Genomic DNA, 19,071 nt, shown 5'->3' on the forward strand with positions numbered 1-19,071 from the left:
GTTTATTCTCATTTTGTGTAAGAAAAGAGTTGATATTGTTCTCTCTGAGGCTTGCCATTGTTAGGTTACTTTAGTAGTTGTGCTCTGTTAGTTTAAAAGAAAAAAAATCTATAAAAGGAGATAAAGTATTTCAATCTAGCATTTAGAGTTTGACATTACAGCTGTATGAATTAATAATTAATAATAAGCATCTACTGGTATCAGCGTAATGCTGTGTGAGTAACTACTAGAGAAATCAGTATTCATGGTATATTTATCTCATTTCTAAAATTTGCAATTTCTAAAATAATCAAAGAAAAGAAAAAAAAAAGAAAGAAAGAAAAGGACTACCAGCAGACGAGGCGGACAGATAAAGCATATAATAATTCTGATCACCTCAATGAGATTCCAGACGTGGGAATTGAGTGTGATCTGCACCACAAGAGACCACAAACACAGTTGGGAGACACGCAACAGAACACAAAAAACACATAAATAAAAACATAGAATAGCCAAATAAAAAAAATAAATAAAATAAAATAAAAAATGAAACAACATTTGAGTCTGATGTCCACCACTGTGTCACAACAAAATAAGTAAAATTAATAACTTGGGGAAAAAAATAAATAAATAAAAAAACAAAAAAGGTGAACAAACACGTTATTTACACTGTGTTACTAGGGGGAGGTGACATGCGTGCTACGGTCATGCTGCTACGGTAGTGCAGTTACACGGTCATGCTTACCAGCTTGAGAGAAAGCTTCATGGGAGAGAAGAAAAATGGTGAGGGGCAGGAGAAGAAAAAAAACAGACAACAGACAGAAGTCAACATCAGCAGAACATGAAGAGCATCTGGTAATTGTCCAGTACACAGATAAGATATGACATAATTTATTTTTTAAAACCTTGCTTTGTCAAACTTCACTATTTTTATGAAACACGGGCATCTTGTAAGAAAAAAAGATGGATGTCGGAAAAGTTTCGAGACTTATATGAATTTGTGTTGCCGTGACAAAAAAAATGTGTTTTCGACATTTCAGATTAACAAAAAAAAAAACAATAACATTAAAAAAAAAATTTACTTTTCAAACTCTTGTGTAACCTAGTGAAGTTTAACATCCCAGGCATGATGGATTCATGAAAGTTGAGAAAAACATCACGTTGACACCGGGGCCAACTTCCTACTCTACTGCAGAAGCGTGAAGTAAACAGAGTGAGAACAAGAGAAGTAAAAAGAGAAATAGTGACTGCGTGACAGATAGAAGCACTTCCCACCCCGTTTTTTTTTTTGTTTTGTTTTTTTGTTTTTTACACTCTTGTCCGGCTATTGCAATGACAGCCTCCGGCCAGCAGAGGGCAGCATATAAGCATGTATCACAACAAGCGGGTACCGTTCCACAATGTGACATGGAGGCGACATGTAAACAGACACGCGAGGCTCCTCTCGTGCGCCCTCTTGAGCTCTGTCTACCCCCCCTTCCTCAAATTCCGGCTTCTGTATCAATTTGGGGTCTTTCTTTCTGCAGCTCATGGGCACGTTTCAGGACGAAGGTCTGTAGACTCACAAACGACAAGGACATTTAAATAAAGCGGTACAAACCTCACTCGATTTAGGCGCTAGTGTGGAGAGAGACAAATAAATAAATGGACAAATAACAAGGGGGAAACGAGCAATAAATGGCGTTAGTAAACCTTTTACCACTCTCGAGACAGACAAGAGATACATGGGTAAAATGGTCCTTGAAGACACTTCACAGAGCTGTGGCACAACAGCACACACCAAAAAAAAAAGCTCTATTGGTAAAATCTGTGTAATTTAAACTGACCCCCAAAGGGTCACCAACGCCTCAGCTCGTGGCTGCACCCGCCCGAAAACCAGATTTAAATTGGGGAGGACGGGTGAACGCTGGGTAGGATGACGAGCATCCTCACATCCAGAACCCCCCACATCTCCTCAGGTGCGTGCCACGCACTTTGTGAACTATCGCCCTAAAAGACGGCCACCGGAAATGGTCTGAGACGACTGCAGACTTTGATAGCGCACGACAGCAACAACACACCTCAAGCTGATATGTAGGATGTACAATAAGTGATCCGCTCTGATCATCTGACTCTTTTCCCACGTGTCAGAGCCATGTGATCAATACTGACCCATTCACAGACACTAGCCTCTTGTGTAGGGGAGACGTTAACACATCAGCGGTTTGAGCTGCAGACTAAAGAGACTAACAGGTCCAATAAATCTGAACAAAACCAATTTTTTTGTGAATGACTATGTTGTTGTAAATAAAGAGACTACTGTCTGTGTTGGGCATGGCCTTTACCAATAACAAAGGCACACACACACACACACACACACATACAGGCCCCCCTCATACTCTGCACTCAAGGCTCACACGTATGCAACTCCGGACACAGACACACACAGAAACATCCACACAGATATACGGAGGCTGTCCCCGCACTCTGCATCGCACACACTTACAACATATTGGCGGGCCTCGAAAGCATACGTGGGCCGGCCCAGAGTCCTCTTCATGAGCTCTCTGTGATAAACGAGCGAGCGCGGGGACTGCTGCTGTGGTGGCCATCAGAGAGAACACACAGCTCCATCAGTCAGCACTCATGATGACTAACGACAACAACAATGGTGTCTGTGACTTGTGTCTGTCTCACTGTGTTGCTGCACTTTAACCCAACTCGCTCTCATCCCCCGAAACATGTCCACTTCCTGCTCTTCTGTGTGATGCTGTGCATGTACACAACCGCTCCCTCACCGGCAAACTCCCAAGTGTGTGCGACACACACGCGCACACACACATACACATGCACACACATAAATACACACACACACAATACACACACAAAAACACAAACACACACACACATACAAACACACATACACACAAAACACACACACATGCACACAAACACACACACACAAAACACAAATACACATTAACACACACACACACACACACACACAGTGTATACACTAAAGGGTGTTGTCCACAGACCCTGCAGGGTACAGACATATTTCCATGTGAAGAGTAGAAAGGAGACAACACAAAGCTACACTGGCATGACCATGCTCACCTCTGAACCTACTGTACGGAAGCTGTGTGCTGGCCTCACACAGCAGCTCCAGCCTGAACCACAAACCATCAAGACTGAGTATACCCACTCTAAAGCCACTATATACACAAATATATATATATATATATCATGTAACTCTAAATGACATGTATACACATGGACAACATGCACAGGTCATTGTCATGAGATATGAAATGGAGTGGTAGAGAACTTATATGAGTCAGTTACTCTATGACTTTAACTTTCTGTAAATATACAAACCCCCAACTCCAATGGAGTTGGGACATTGTGTAAAACGTAAATAAAAACCGAATACAATGATTTGCAAATCCTTTTCCACCTATATTCAATTGAATACACTGCAAAGACAAGATATTTAATGTTCAAACTGATAAACTTTATTGTTTTTTTGCAAATATTCACTCATTTTGAATGTGATGCCTGCAACACGTTCCAAAGAAGCTAGGACAGGGGCATGTTCACCACTGTGTTACATCACCTTTCCTTTTAACAACACTCAATAAGCGTTTGGGAACTGAGGACACTCATTGTTGAAGCTTTGTAGGTGGAATTCTTCCCCATTCTTGCTTGATGTACGACTTCTGTTGCTCAACAGTCCAGGGTCTCTGTTGTCGTATTTGCGCTTCATAATGCGCCACACATGTTCAATGGGAGACAGGTCTGGACTGCAGGCCGGCCAGTCTAGTACCCGCACTCTTTTACTACGAAGCCCCGCTGGTGTAACACGTGCAGAATGGGGCTTGGCATCGTCTTGCTGAAATAAGCAGGGACGTCCCTGTAAAAGATGCTGCTTGGATGGCAGCATATGTTGCTCCAAAACCTGTATGTACCTTTCAGCATTAATGGTGCCTTCACAGATGTGCAAGTTACCCATGATGCCATGGGCACTAACACACCCCCATACCATCACAGATGCTGGCCTTTGGACTTTGCGCTGATAACAATCTGGATGGTCCTTTTCCTCTTTAGCCCGGAGGACACGACGTCCATGATCTCCAAAAACAATTTGAAATGTGGACTCGTCCGACCACAGCACACTTTTCCACTTTGCGTCGGTCCATCTCAGATGAGCTCAGGCCCAGAGAAGCCGGCGGCGTTTCTGGGTGTTGTTGATATCTGGCTTTCGCTTTGCATGGTAGAGTTTTAACTTGCACTTGTAGATGTAGCGACAAACTGTGTTAACAGACGATGGTTTCCCCAAGTCTTCCTGAGCCCACGTGGTAATATCCTTTTCAGAATGATGTCGGTTTTTAATGCAGTGCCGCCGGAGGGATCGAAGGTCACGGGCATTCACTGTTGGTTTTCGGCCTTGCCGCTTACGTGCAGAGATTGCTCCGTATTCTCTGAATCTTTTGATGACATTATGGACCGGAGATGATGAAATCCCTAAATTCCTTGCAATTGTACGTTGAGAAACGTTGTTCTTAAACTGTTGGACTATTTGTTCACGCAGTTGTTCACAAAGTGGTGAACCTGGCCCCATCCTTGCTTGTGAACGACTGAGCCTTTCAGGGATGCTCCTTTTATACCCAATCATGACACTCACCTGTTCCCAATTAACCCATTCACCTGTGGAATGTCCCAAACAGGTGTTTTTTGAGCATTCCTCAACTTTCCCAGTCTGATGTTGCCCCTGTCCCAGCTTCTTCGGAACGTGTTGCAGGCATCAAATTCAAAATGAGTGAATATTTGCAAAAAAACAATAAAGTTTATCAGTTTGAACATTAAATATCTTGTCTTTGTAGTGTATTCAACTGAATATAGGTGGAAAAGGCTTTGCCAATCATTGTATTCTGTTTTTATTCACGTTTTACACAACATCCCAACTTCATTGGAACTGGGGTTTGTATTTATAAAATATAAGTAAACATATTTACTTTTACTCTACTACTCTTGTCAACAAAATAAAGAGATACAATACGTATACCTATTTAGAGGCAAGCTCTTGTTGCAAAAAAAAAAAAAACAACAAGCAAAAACAAAAACTTTCATTCAACTTAATGTGTTTTCCCGTGCTGCTCGATGTGACGAGCGATGTCAAACTGAAATCTGTAAATCAGCGCAGTCACAAAACAATAAGCCGGATCTAACTTTGCATATTCATATCACTTTCTGAGCTGTTTCAGCACTTCCGCTTTCAGAGACGAACTTCCTGATAGATCTTTCCATTTAAAAAAAAAAAAAAAAAAACACCAAAAAAATAACACTTCCTCCTTCAACTGACCCGCAATCGTTTCCTCTACAACCGGCATTGTTCTCCTGCTGTTTACGGACGTCACGTTCACGCCACCCTATACAACTCTGTTGTGTGTTATTTCCACTTTTACTTACCGCTGTCTTTCGACAATATGAATATAACTGTATAACAATACTGGGTGTGTGAGTCGGTGTGGGCTCCAGAAGTACCACATAGGCAAGGCTCGGCATTTTCGGTTTTTCTTTTTCAAAGCCATCCGGCATGCCGAATTTCGCCATAAGAAGGCACTGTTACATAACCTCACACGAACAGGAACAACTTTTGGAGCCGTGGAAACGTAAAATCCGGGTGAAAATCAGTTTAAACCGACCGTAAAAACCGAAAACGCTGAGCCTTGCACACAGGCCACTTGTTACTGGAGTCAGCAAGACCTGGGAGTACAGCGACCACGTGGATTCGACGGTACACAATGAAGATGACGATCAACACAACCAGCTGATTACTGATCAAGTTATTAAGCGTTACGTTTCCCTCATTAACCCCCTTGGGGAAATTCAGTTACTGCAGATTAACCCATCCTAGCTGTGACCTGTGTAGCTGGGAGCAGTGGGCTGCCACCCTCATGCAGCGCCCGGGGACCAACTCCAGTTCTTCTCCCATTGCCTTGCTCAGGGGCACCGATAGGGGTATTGACCACCCTAACATGCATGTTTCTTTTGATGTTGGGGGACATTGGAGCACCCGGAGAAACCCCACCACAGACACGGGGAGGAGAACATGCAAACTCCACACAGAGGACGACCTGGGATGACCCCCCCCCCCCAAGGTTCGAACCCAGGACCTTCTTGCTGTGAGGGGACAGCGCTAACCACTGGGTCACCATGCCGCCCAAAAAGCAGTTATGTTAAGCCACCCTGAAATAGGCTAACTACAATTCCTCTGCTGGCCTCCCCATTTCACGAAGAACCAACAAGCCGACAATACTGTCATGTACACAACATGCACCTGTATACATGTACACATCACTGTCATGTACACAACATGCACGTGTATACATGTACACATCACTGTCATGTACACAACATGCACCTGTATACATGTACACATCACTGTCATGTACACAACATGCACCTGTATACATGTACACATCACTCTCATGTACACAACATGCACCTGTATACATGTACACATCACTCTCATGTACACAACATGCACCTGTATACATGTACACATCACTCTCATGTACACAACATGCGCATGTGTACATGTACACATCCCTGTAACACCATACTTAAATAAAACTCCTTCCCTGTTAGATGTGTGTAATTTTTTCTCTGATAGAGTAAAAAAAGTGTTACTACAACTGCTATCTCAAGGAGTCTGCCCCCGTTGTTGAGCAGACTTGCTGTTTTCCGTCACAGGGCAGCGTGCCGAGCAGGGCCAACACTGTGGACGTCATGTTAATATGAAAGGAAGACAGGGTGCAGAAAAGACAAACAAGAACAATGAATTCACGGCTCTGTGCACTCAGGACGCATGCTGGAGAAGCAGAAAGAGGCAGCCCACTGTATGTGTGAGGGTTAGAGTCTGAAACTGAATTTACAATTTCTGTTTTTATATATGGAAGGTATCGCCTTAGTAAATTTGGTAGCAATATTGATTCGGGAAAAAGTTAATTGAATTGCCAAGTTTTATTAGGTCATCGGCCCGATGCAAACATTATTGATTAATTACGGTCATGCTAGTCAAGCGTTCTGTAATTAGTGACGAGACAATGGCCCTTATTCATCAGTCTGTCTTAAAAAGGAGCGCAGATTTGAGCAGCAAGAATGACATACGAACAACTTCATGTGTGATTGATGATACCGTCGTATACCATCGAAATGAGGGATGATTTGAGAGCAAACGATGAATCACTTGCCACTGTGCAGAAGCATGAACGTGCTCACCGCTCCCGTATCAATACATCATATGCGTACGCTGCACCCCAATTTACTTTCAATTCTATATTACTTAGATGAAACACACCTTCATTCACAAGGGTGTTGCCATCCTGAGCCAAAAAATCAGAAGCACTGACCAACCTTAGTCACTCAGGATGGACAAAGAAGCAGATAAATCGAGGCGTAAAAAATATAATTCAAGGAGGTGGGGATGGGAGTTGCCACACCCAAAGATTTACTTTTTTGGCAGCTGGAAAAGTGGCATCATGGGAAAGAAAAAATTTAAATCTGGAATAAAACAACACCGGCTATGAACAGTTTCAAGCGATGACCCAAGCGTATTGTCATCTGCAGTGTTCATTTGCTGATGTTATCAGCTTCTTTATAGACATATAAATTGACATTTATTAATTTGTGCTCCGTGATAAAATTGTTAAATGTCGAATCTGGACAGATTTATAACAGACAGGATATGTCAGTGCATGAGAGCAATATTCAAACCCATGTGTGCAGCTCTTGTTCTTGGCCATACTCAATTATTATTATTATTATTATTATTATCATCCAAGTTGCTTATCCTAATAATTAGGGTCACAGGATGCTGGAGCCTATCCCAGCAGTCACTGCATATTATTATTTTTAATAACAATCATATTAATTTAATAATTAATTAATTAATTTGATGCCATCAGAAGTAAATAATAATAATAATCTAAATTAATTATTATTATTAACAATAATAACAATAATACATTTAATTGTCATATTCGTATTATTATTATTATTATTACTATTAATAATAATAATAATAGGGATATAAGTACAAATCCGGCATTTCTCAAATTTTCTAAATTGTATGATCAAATTTACACCGTCTCCATCCAGACGTGAGTTTATGCATACAGATATGCGAAAATGTCCAGTAATATTTGTGTACGCTCATTTTACAAACAGATTTGGTTATACACAACTTTGATGAATTAGGGCCAATGACACGTTTTCATATAGGCGTTGTGACTTTAAAGAAGATGCTCAACCACAGGCCAAAGAAAGTATGATGGACATGACGTTTTTTTTTACCTTTATATGACCTTACCATACAGTGATGCAGGCACAGAGCACAGAGGCACACACAGATATATATATATACACACCCAAACACATGCACAAAGCCACAGGACACACACTTACCCCTCGCCTCAGGCTCCGGAGGCAGTGCATTTTAGGTTTGGAGGTCATGAAGTCGTTGAGGCGATGGGAGAGGGGTTCCTTGTGCTGCTTGGGAGACTGGGGGTCGTTGGGAACAGCAGAGGGTGAGGGCGGGGACGAGGCTGGGGGGGCAGGGGGGGGCTGGTGGGGGGATGTTAACAGGGACATAAGCTACCAGTAAGAAAGGGAGCCGTGACGGAAGAGAAAAGGAAAAAATATGGAAGAGGGGGGCGAGAATCGAACAAAAAAAAGACAAAGAAGAAGAAAAGGGGAACACAAAATGAAACAAATAAGCCTCCTACAAACATTAAAAACAAAGAGGTAACAGAAAACCCAAACGGAACATAAGACACAACTAAGGGAATATCGAACCTAGTGTTTCAGTTGTTAAGCTGCTGAGAAACAACTGTTAAAAACAGAAAACAAACAAAAGCAACGACTACAAAAGAAGAAAACAAACAGATTGAGCGGAAAGTTTAAAATGCGTTACGGCAAGCAGCTGCAACAAAGCGTGTCACACTCAAAGCACATGCAGTCTTTTATTCTGGAATTTTTTTTCTTTTGTTCAAGCCCATCACATGCAAACTAATTCACAACCTCCTCCAGGATGACTGTGAGGCTGATCGGAGGTCATCACCTGGGAATTCTACTTGCCTGGGAAACACCCGACTTCCTGATTCATGAACCGGTAGATTAGGAATTAGAGGGTGATGCCATGATGAATTGTGACATACCACTGAACAAGCATGCATGGGTGAGTGATTATGAAACCAGTCTTTTGACCAAATAAACAAATAATCAACAAATCAACTGATGGCTCCGAGAAGTAATATTCACTGAGGAGTCCCGCCCTGTCCTCGATTTGGGTTGGGGGTGTCAGGGCTGGGGTGGGGCTGTAGAGACAATGGGGGTATTTTCTACAGCAACTGAGAAAACACTTGTACAATATGCTGAAATATCAATCAATGCATCATGACCTGAAGATAGAGTAAAGCAAGATATCTGAGCTCACGTATTTCCATTGTGTGCATGCATACGTGTGTTCATGTGTAAGCATAAGCGACAGTATTTGAGGCAACAACTATTATATGTCTGTGTCTAAAATTTAAAAAGTACTTAAATAGAAATTTAGCCTAATTCTGCTGAGAATTGTTTTTATAAAAAGATCCTATTCTAAATAGAATTTTATTTGTTTGGAATTGTACCAATATGGAGTCATAAACTGAACATACAGGTAAGCTAGGTCCTCATCTGTCACTTTTGATTGGCCCCTCTTTCATACCCACTCAGTCACTGACTCGCTGCTACCCTCCCACCCCCATAGGATCAGCCCATGTGACCAGCCCATGTGACCAGCTCATGTGATCAGACCATGTGACCAGACCATGTGACCAGCTCTGCTGCTTAAGAGTGGGAGATTGAGGGAGGCCATTCCAGGTTGATCACCAGTCAGTCAAGGGGAACCGAGGAAGACTGTTATTCTAGATGTAATAGCAAATTAACATTTGTCAGCTGTCCGTCAACAGAATGAAAATAGAAACTCATTAGTGGGTTAACATTGCATAGAGGGGGCTCCGCATCAGTGAGGGTAATGACCAGCAAGGGTAAAATGAAATGTCTGGCAAATAACAACAAAACCATAAACTCTAATAGTGAATTGGCAACACATTTCTTCAGCTAAACAGAATCTAAGCAAAGTCAAAAGTTCTGTGCATAAATGAAAAGCGAAAAACAAATCAGGTGTTCAAAATGCATCAATTATTAGAAATAGAACATTGATTTTTTTTTCTCTACTGAAGGTACTGCAAGACTTTAACATTACTAACAGAATACAACCAGGTCGACAAAGTCCACTGTCCCTCAACTCATAAAAAGTCCTCAAATTGCAAGTTGCCCTTCGAACAGGAACACTTTTAGAGGTTAAAAAAAAGGAGAAATTAAGAATTATTATACCGTAACGCCCATGTTTTTGCTGAAACTGAATGTAAATGCGAGTGTTTGTTAACGTGTGTTCGCGTGATACCTTGTTCTTGTTTTTAATGAAGGGCCACAGTTTGCCCTTGCTTTTTCCACCAGGCTTCTCCTTGCCCTCTTTGGAGTTGGACAGACTGGTATCGGACACTGTCCTCTTCATTGGCTGACCGTAGTCCTCAAACTCCACGTCTCCTGGGGGCTCAAATCCTGATTTAAAGGACTCCACCACCTGCTTCGAGTCCTAATGGAGGAGTGTAGTCAAATATTAAATTAAAACCTGGTGTTTAATACCGTATATCATAAATCAATTCTTTTAGCCATATGTTGATTTTAATATAAACAGAACCGATATAAAACACAAAGAAACAAAAATCAGGTCACCATGAACACTCCTCTTTGTCTGATGCTCCCATAGAGTTAACTAATTAGGAACCTGTATATAGTCAATCCTTATGTGTGTGTTTAAATATATATATATATATATACATTTGTTAAATGAAACGCTCAACGGTGGGGAAAGTGCTCAACAAACAAGGAGCAAAAAAGAAAAAGAAAAAAAGAAAAAAGATATATGAAGATTTTTGTGTTGTTATTCTGTTAAATTACACTGTGAGACCCATGAAACCGGAGCCAAGTTCCATGTGTGCAAACTTACATGGCCAATAAAATCTGATTCTGATCCACAGTGGTTTGGTGACTGACATTTTTGTACTAAGTTTTTTGTTAACGCTTTATCAGCTTATTCCAATGTGCTGGAGGAGAAACAGAAAGAGTGCCTTGAGTAAGTATGTGACCCAGGAACTAGAAAGGGAAGACCTAAATCTGTCAGACAGGAGCTATGATTACACCCCTTAGGTCAGGTCACAAACAGGAGAAAAATGCAGCACAGTGGGCTGGAAAAATCTGGACACCCTGGGTTTAAATGCCTGTTACAATTATTCTCTAAGTATTTGAAGGCAAACCTGAACTCTGTATGGTACAAAATTAAACATGACACCTTTCTGCAAATTTTAAAGCAAAACTGTTTTTTATTTTCCCTTTTTACCGTTTTTGAATGATAAAAAAGGAAAAGGGTCCTGTTCAAAAGTCTGAGAACCCTTCTGGATTATTCTTCATTACTTTTTAGAAGGATGATTACTAAGGCCCAGAGCCAGACGATTTAATCGTTAGGGCTTCAGTGAGTCAGGTGAATATAATTCCAGGGCTGGACTATTAATTCTGGAGTAACTCCATGCCTTCTAAGGTATCAGACTGCAGTGGCTGTTCTGTCTGGTCTTAACAACCATGGGTTTCCCTCAACTGTCGTCCAAGGACGTAAAAAACAAGATAGTTAAATTCCATCAACAAGGAGAAGGCTACAAAAAAAAAAACCTCTTAACTTTTCTAACTACACATTTACACTGTCACTATCAGAAAGTGGAAGATAAATGGAACAGCTGAAGTGTCAAGCCAAGGTCTGGAAGACCAAGTCAAATTTCAGATAGAATGACCTGAGACCTGCTGGGAAATGCTCAGAATGTTTGGAGAATAAAGGGTGAAGTAATTGTAGAGAAGAAACACCTTGCCAACTTTTGAGCATGGGGGTGGATCCATTATGCTTTGGGGTCGTGTGGCAGCTGGGGGCACAGTAAATATTGTATGGGTGGAAGGAACAATGGATTCCACCAAATATCAACAAATTCAAGAAGGTCATGTTTGAAGGTCACTGCAGACAATGAATTTGAAGAGGGTGGGTATTTTAGCAGGACAATGGTCCGAAGCATACCTCAAAATAGAATAGAATACTCTTTATTAGTCATTTTGTACATGCATACAAATGAAATGTACTCTCTGCATGTAACCCTTCCTAGCTGTGTCGCTAGGAGCATTGGGCAGCCACCGTGCAGCACCTGGGGACCAACTCCAGTTCTTCTTTCCATTGCCTTGCTCAGGGGCACAGACAGGAGTACTAACCCCAGCATGCATGTCTTTTTGATGGTGGGGGGAAACCGGAGTGCCCGGAGGAAACCCACGCAGACATGGGGAGACATGCAAACTCCAAACAGAAAGGACCTGGGATGGCCTGGAGTTCCAACCCAGGGCCTTCTTGTTGCGAGGCAACAGCGCTAACTGGGCCACCGTGCCGTCTAAATCAACCATGAGGTACCTCCAGGAAAGACAGATAAAGGTTTTGGAGTGGCCGTGACAATCCAAGGACTTGAATATTATTGAATATCTGTGGAAAGATCTCAAACATGCAAGGAAGCAGAAGAATATTTCTGTGCTAGAGGTGTTTTGCCAGGAAGAACGGGGAACATTTCCAAAGGAAAGAATTGCAAGACTTTTAGCTGGCTTCAGGAAGCGTTTGCAAGCTGTTGTAGTTGCCTGAGGAGCCACAAAGTACTAACTGACAGGGTTTCCAGACTTTTGCACTTGGCCCTTTCCTTTTTTATTATTTTGAAACCGTAAAAAATGTAAATAGAAAGTAATCTTCCTTTAAAATTTGAAGAAATGTGTCATGTTTACATTTGTACCATTTAGAGGTCAAGTTAGCTTCTGTTTACCCAGATATTAATTGCAAAAAGCAATTTGATAAGGGGTGCCACCATTTTTGCACCCCACTGTATTTATTGTGAAGCGCTACGCATCTGCATATCTGAACTGATGACGGTAGAGAGTCTGTTCAAAGGATTAAGATCAGAGGTCAAAGGTCAAATCCTGTTGTTCTGCAATGTATACTCCAGAGAAGAACTACAGGGGGATTGCTATCCGTTACCTCCCACTGTTGTCCAAAGGAATTGAATCGAGTGCAACTGGACTTGGTATTCCAAGTCCAGTTGCACTCGATAAGTCCAGTTGCACTCGATTCAATTCCTTTGGATAACCATGACCTGGATGAATGAGAAAATTCACAGACCTCCCACTGTTGGTTGCTGTAAATTGTAGCAACTGAAGTCTGAGACATCTTTTGGAGCCTGTTTGTGCACTAGTACTGTATAGTGGCATAATTTGGCGATATGATTCACATACAAGTGTAACGTTTCAATATATTGTGATTTATTATGATACTGAAAAACACTGCAATATATTGCAATATTTGCCAACATTTCAGAAGAATGTCATGTATAAAACAGCCCAATATGCATAAAATCAGATTAATAAGAGCCAAAACTAGTGTGACAGTGACATCGCCTGCTGTTTTTGGGGCTTTTAGAGCCTTGTCACAATATTGCAATATCTAGACTCCCTTCTCGGTATCCTTGGATATTTTAACAGAGCAAACATCAGCCACGAACTGCCAAAATACAGACAGCATGTTAAATGTCCCACCATGGATAAAAACACTCTGCTACACAATATTAAAGGACGCCTATCGCTCTGTCCCCTGTGCAGCCCTGGGCCTCTCTGGTCACTGTCTGATTCATCTTATCCAAACCTACAGGCAGAAACTAAAATCTGCAAAGCCCGTGGTTAAAACTGTGACAAAATGGACCAATGAGTCAAAATTGGAGCTTCTGGCCTGCCTCGACTGCACTGAGTGGAGTGTTTTTGAGGCTGCATCTACAGACCTGGACGAACTAACTGACATTGTGACATCTTACATCAGCTTTTGTGAGGACATGTTGTGTGCCCACCAAAACTTTCTGTACCTTCAACAACAATAAGCCCTGGTTCACAGCAAAACTAAGGCAGCTTCATCAAGACAAAGAGGAAGCCTACAGGAGTGGAGAATGGATTTGGTATAACAAGTCAGAAATACATTCACAAAGGAGATCAGAGTGGCAAAAAGGTGCTACTATGAAAAGTTGAAAACAGGTTTTCAGCCAACGACCCATCATCAGTCTGGAGAGGTCTGAAAGACATTACCAACTACAGGACACCATCCCCCCACACTGCAGGGAGCCATCAACTGGCTGATGACCTAAATGGGCTTTACTGCAGATTTGAAAAGCAAACTTTCACACCTCTCACCCTCTCCAACAACAAAACACAACCAATTGCACTTCCTGCCAGCCAATCCCCCCTCCCCACCAAACCCCCACCCACACTCAGGATCTGTATTGAGGATGTGCACCAGCTCTTCCAGAGACAGAAGACCAGGAAGGCACCGGGCCCGGATGGTGTATCACCATCGTGTCTTTAAGTCTGTGCTGGCCAGCTGACCTCCATTTTCACACTGATCTTCAACAGCTCACTGAGGCTGTGTGAAGTCCCCTCCTGCTTCAGGAGCGCCACTATCATCCCGGTCCCCAAGAAACCCCGTATCACAGGATTAAATGACTACAGGCCTATCGCCCTAACGTCTGTGGTCATGATATCCTTTGACAGACTGGTGTTAGCCCACCTGAAGGAAATCACAAACCCCCTGCTTGACCCCCTGCAGTGTGCCTACTGAGCAAAGAGGTTAGTGGAGGATGTAGTCAACATGGGATTGCACTATGTCTTCCAACACCTCAACTCCCCAAGGACATACGCAAGGGTCCTGTTTGTGGACTTCAGCTCAGCATTCAACACCATCATTCCAGATATCCTCCACTCCAAACTCACCAGGCTCACTGTACCAGCTCCCATCTGCCAGTGAATTAAAAACTTCCTGACAGACAGGAGGCAGCTGGTGAGGCTGGAGAAAATCACATCTAGCACCCGGACAATCAGCAGTGGCATACCCCAGGGATGTGTGCACTCCCCTCTACTCTTCTCCCTCTACACAAATGACTGTACTGCAGGTGACCTGTGTGTTAACTCCTGAAGTTTGCAGACAACACAACCATTATTGGCCTTATCCAGGATGGTGACGAGTCTGCATATAGACGGGAATTTGATCAGCTGGCCCTCTGGTGCAGCCGTAACAACCTTGAGTTGAACATGCTCAAATAAGTGGAGATGACAGTGGACTTCAGGAGGAGCCCCCCAACACTGCCCCCTCTCACCATACTCAACAGCACAGTGTCTACGGTAAAAACCTACATATTTCTGGGTTCCACAATCTCCCGGGAGCTAAGGTGGGCATCCAACATAGACACAATCATCAAAAAGGCCTAATAGAGGATGCACTTTTTCTGCCAGCTCAAGGAATTCAACCTGCCTCAGGAATTGTTGATTCAGTTCTGTACTGCGATAATCCAGTCTGTCCTCTGCACATTCATCACTGTCTGGTTTGGATTGGCCATCAAACAGGACAGGGACAGACTACAATGGACAGTTGAGTCTGCGGAGAAAATCATTGATGCCAACCTGCCTTCCACTCAGGACTTATACACCTCCAGACTCAGGAAACAGACAGGCAACATCACTGTAGACCCATCACACCCTGGTCACAACCTGTTCCAACTCCTCCCCTCTGGCACACGCTACAAAGCACTGCACACCAAAACAACCAGATATAAAAACAGTTTCTTTCCGCGGGCTGTCATTCAAATGAACGCTTCACACTGTCAGTAAATCCCACCATTTTGTATATACTGTATTGCACATTGTACATATACATTGGTACGCACTGTCATGTCCATCTACCTCAGGCATGTAAGTAAGCAACCTGCTAACATCTGTTTCAGTATCTCTGATATATTCTCTTCACCATTGCACTTTATCACAACTTATGTCGCCTGTATAAGTCAATCTGTGTGTGTGTATGTGTGTGTGTGTGTGTGTGTGTATATAGTATATATATATATATGAAGATTGTTGTGTTGTAGTGTTGTTATTTTATGTTAAGTACAGTGACAGACCCCACAAAACTGGAGTCAAATTCCATGTATGTACAAACCTACATGGCCAATAAATACGATTCTGATTATATCTATGACCCAGTGTATTATTCTTACCCAAATTGACATTACATAATGCAAACCTAAAGTCCATCTTTTGTGTTCATCCACTAATTCTCAGCAAACCTAAAAGTTTTGAGAAATTCAAATAAGGTTTGTATCAGCTATTAGCATAGTGCTGTCAAAGTGAGAGCGAAAGACGTAGTGAAAGTACTGAGTGAGTGTGGTAGTGAGTGAGTGAGTGAGTGAGTGAGTGAGTGAGTGAGTGAGTGAGTGAGTGAGTGAGTGAGTGAGTGAGTGAGTGAGTGAGTGAGCGAGCGAGCGAGCGTGAATGAGTGTGTATATGTGTGAGTATATGTGTATATGTAATGTCACTCACTCGAGTGACATTACACCATAACAACTCTTCTTGGTAAGAGATTAAAACACTGTGCAGCCCTGACAAGACTAAAGTGTCCAGTTTGTGTGTGTGTGTGTGTGTGTGTGTGTGTGTGTGTGTGTGTGTGTGTGTGTGTGTGTGTGTGTGTGTGTGTGTGTGTGTGTGTGTGTGTGTGTGTACAAACATGTAAACCTCTATTCATGGATGCTCATCATACTCACATTACTAGGCTCAATGGCTTCGGCAGCTTTTGTCATGCCGTCCAAACATTTTCCTACGATGGGCAGCACCTGGCGGTCGACCTCTGCAAATGTCTTCATGCACACTCCTATCCTCTCAATTCGTCTTTCCTCCATGTCTTGGATTTTCTACAGACACAAATGCATTCAGAGGCGAATATATGGGTCAATGAGAAGCTGTATGTTGTAGAGTGATTCACGCAATAAATGTATGGTGGGTTTGGCTGGATACTGAAAAATGAAAGCACGGTACATACTGTAATGTAATGAACAGTTGTGTGCTATATTTATTGGTCCTATATTGTGGCAAAAGCTCAAAAATGGTGGATATTTTTTAAAAATAACGGTATGTGCTAAATAATTTGCTGAATGTGGTGGTTCTGTATGGCTCTGTAGTATCTACCTGGAATATACTGGGTATGACTGTATAGTAATGTTCATTCTGCTCCTGGTTGAACTTTTGCAGGTAGGAGGAGTAATCGCTCTTACTATCAGCAGCCATCTGGTGTCTCATCTGAGCTTGTTGTCGTGCCTGGCAACAGAAACACACAAATATGAACATTACATAAATGACATGACATGTATGCTCTCCATGCAAAAATAAGTCTCCTGATATTGGCATTTCAGCAAAAACATATAACCTACACATAATTATTCAAGTATTCCCAATGCAAACAGGTACACTCAGGCATGCATATAAATTCACAGCAGTATCAAAAATTGGCCGTGGAACAGAAAATAAAGGTGGGCTAGAACAAACAGGTGAATAGGGACACCCTGAATTTGCTTCAAAAATTTGGGGAATTGGACTCAAATTCCGACTTTCACTTTTTCAGAACTCGTCACACAGTGAGCACAACAGAACTCAATGTGGACCAAACCACGAATAATTTTTTTTCATCACCTCAACACAACCGACATTCAGTGAACAGTTTTCAAAATTCTTGAATTTATTTCACACTCAAGCTCAGCCACCAGCAAAACTATGTACTTCTATAGTCATATTTGCAAATGTTTGCATACTCTGTTTCAAAACTGATACACTGAGATATAAATTTCAAATGGATAGCAATTTGCTGAGTCACATATACTATATTTAAATAAATGTAAAAAAAAACATTTTTTAGAATAGTTATAGAGACAAACTGCTGATTGAAGATATATGAATAGGCCAATCACAGCTGATTCCCCATCTCAGTTGGAAACCTACCCATCTCATCTCATCTCTCATCTCGGTTTCATCTCGAGATGGGTAGGTGAAATGAGATGAGATGAGGGATGAGATGAGATGGGTAGGTTTCATCTCGAGATGGGTACTAGGTTTCATCTCATCTCTATGAGATGAGAGATGAGCTGAGATCACAGCTGATTCCCCATCTCAGTTGGAAACCTACCCATCTCATCTCATCTCTCATCTCGGTTTCATCTCGAGATGGGTAGGTGAAATGAGATGAGATGAGAGATGAGATGATATGGGTAGGTTTCATCTCGAGATGGGTGCTAGGTTTCAGAGATGAGCTGAGATCACAGCTGATTCCCCATCTCAGTTGGAAACCTACCCAGGTGTTGAAAAACGTTTAATTCTATGACTATCTACAAAAGGGGACACCTTTGGAAGGATTTTGTTCAAGTTAGATCCGGCAAGAAATAGGAGAAAGAGGAAGACAAATGGCTGGACGATGGAGAAGGAGAGGAGTACGAATGCGTGGTGGCATTCCACATAGAGGAAGTAGACCAAGACTAGCATTGTCATACTTGTGACTTACAGCTTTGTTTTTTCTAATTTCCCCCCTTTTTCCTCCCCAATTGTATCCGGCCAATTACCCCATTCTTCCGAGCCATCCCGGTCGCTGCTCCACCCTTCTGCCGACCTGGGGAGGGGCTCCAGACTACCACATGCCTCCTCTGATACATGTGGAGTCACCAGCCGCTTCTTTTCACCTGACAGTGAGGAGTTTCGCCAGGGGGACGTAGCGCGTAGGAGGATCACGCTATTCCCCCGGTTCCCCCTCCCCCTGAACAGGCGCCCCGACTGTCCAGAGGAGGCACTAGTGCAGCGACAAGGACACACACCCACATCCGGCAACGGAATAGACCGCCATGCTACCCGGACACCCTACAGCAATTCTTTAGACTTTTCTTTTTTTTGTTTTTTTTTTGTGTGAACTACATACACTTTGCTATATTAGAGAATAGAGATAGTTTCCATCACGTTTATTTGTAATTAAAATAAGCAGCATTTGTGTTCAATTCTGCTCTATAGTTACACTGTTGTGTGATGGAAAGT

At 42.3% G+C, this 19,071-nt stretch overlaps 1 protein-coding gene across 10 annotated transcripts in view; it reads right to left on the bottom strand.

Moving 5' to 3' along the window:
* LOC130121492 (formin-binding protein 1) overlaps window positions 1-19,071 on the bottom strand; it is a 91,049-nt gene that overhangs the window by 9,501 nt on the left and 62,477 nt on the right. For 3 of the 10 annotated variants that reach the window (XM_056290298.1, XM_056290299.1, XM_056290297.1), the window contains exons 7-12: window positions 17,188-17,316; window positions 16,767-16,913; window positions 10,469-10,660; window positions 8,428-8,616; window positions 725-739; window positions 376-411 (exon numbers count right to left, since the gene is read on the bottom strand). In XM_056290298.1, coding sequence (XP_056146273.1) covers window positions 376-411; window positions 725-739; window positions 8,428-8,616; window positions 10,469-10,660; window positions 16,767-16,913; window positions 17,188-17,316 — 708 coding nt within the window. The remainder of the gene's footprint in view (window positions 1-375; window positions 412-724; window positions 740-8,427; window positions 8,617-10,468; window positions 10,661-16,766; window positions 16,914-17,187; window positions 17,317-19,071) is intronic. The other 7 variants (XM_056290303.1, XM_056290300.1, XM_056290301.1 and 4 more) reach the window with 7 other exon arrangements.

This window comes from Lampris incognitus, chromosome 12 (assembly GCF_029633865.1).
Source record: "Lampris incognitus isolate fLamInc1 chromosome 12, fLamInc1.hap2, whole genome shotgun sequence".
Taxonomy (NCBI): domain Eukaryota; kingdom Metazoa; phylum Chordata; class Actinopteri; order Lampriformes; family Lampridae; genus Lampris; species Lampris incognitus.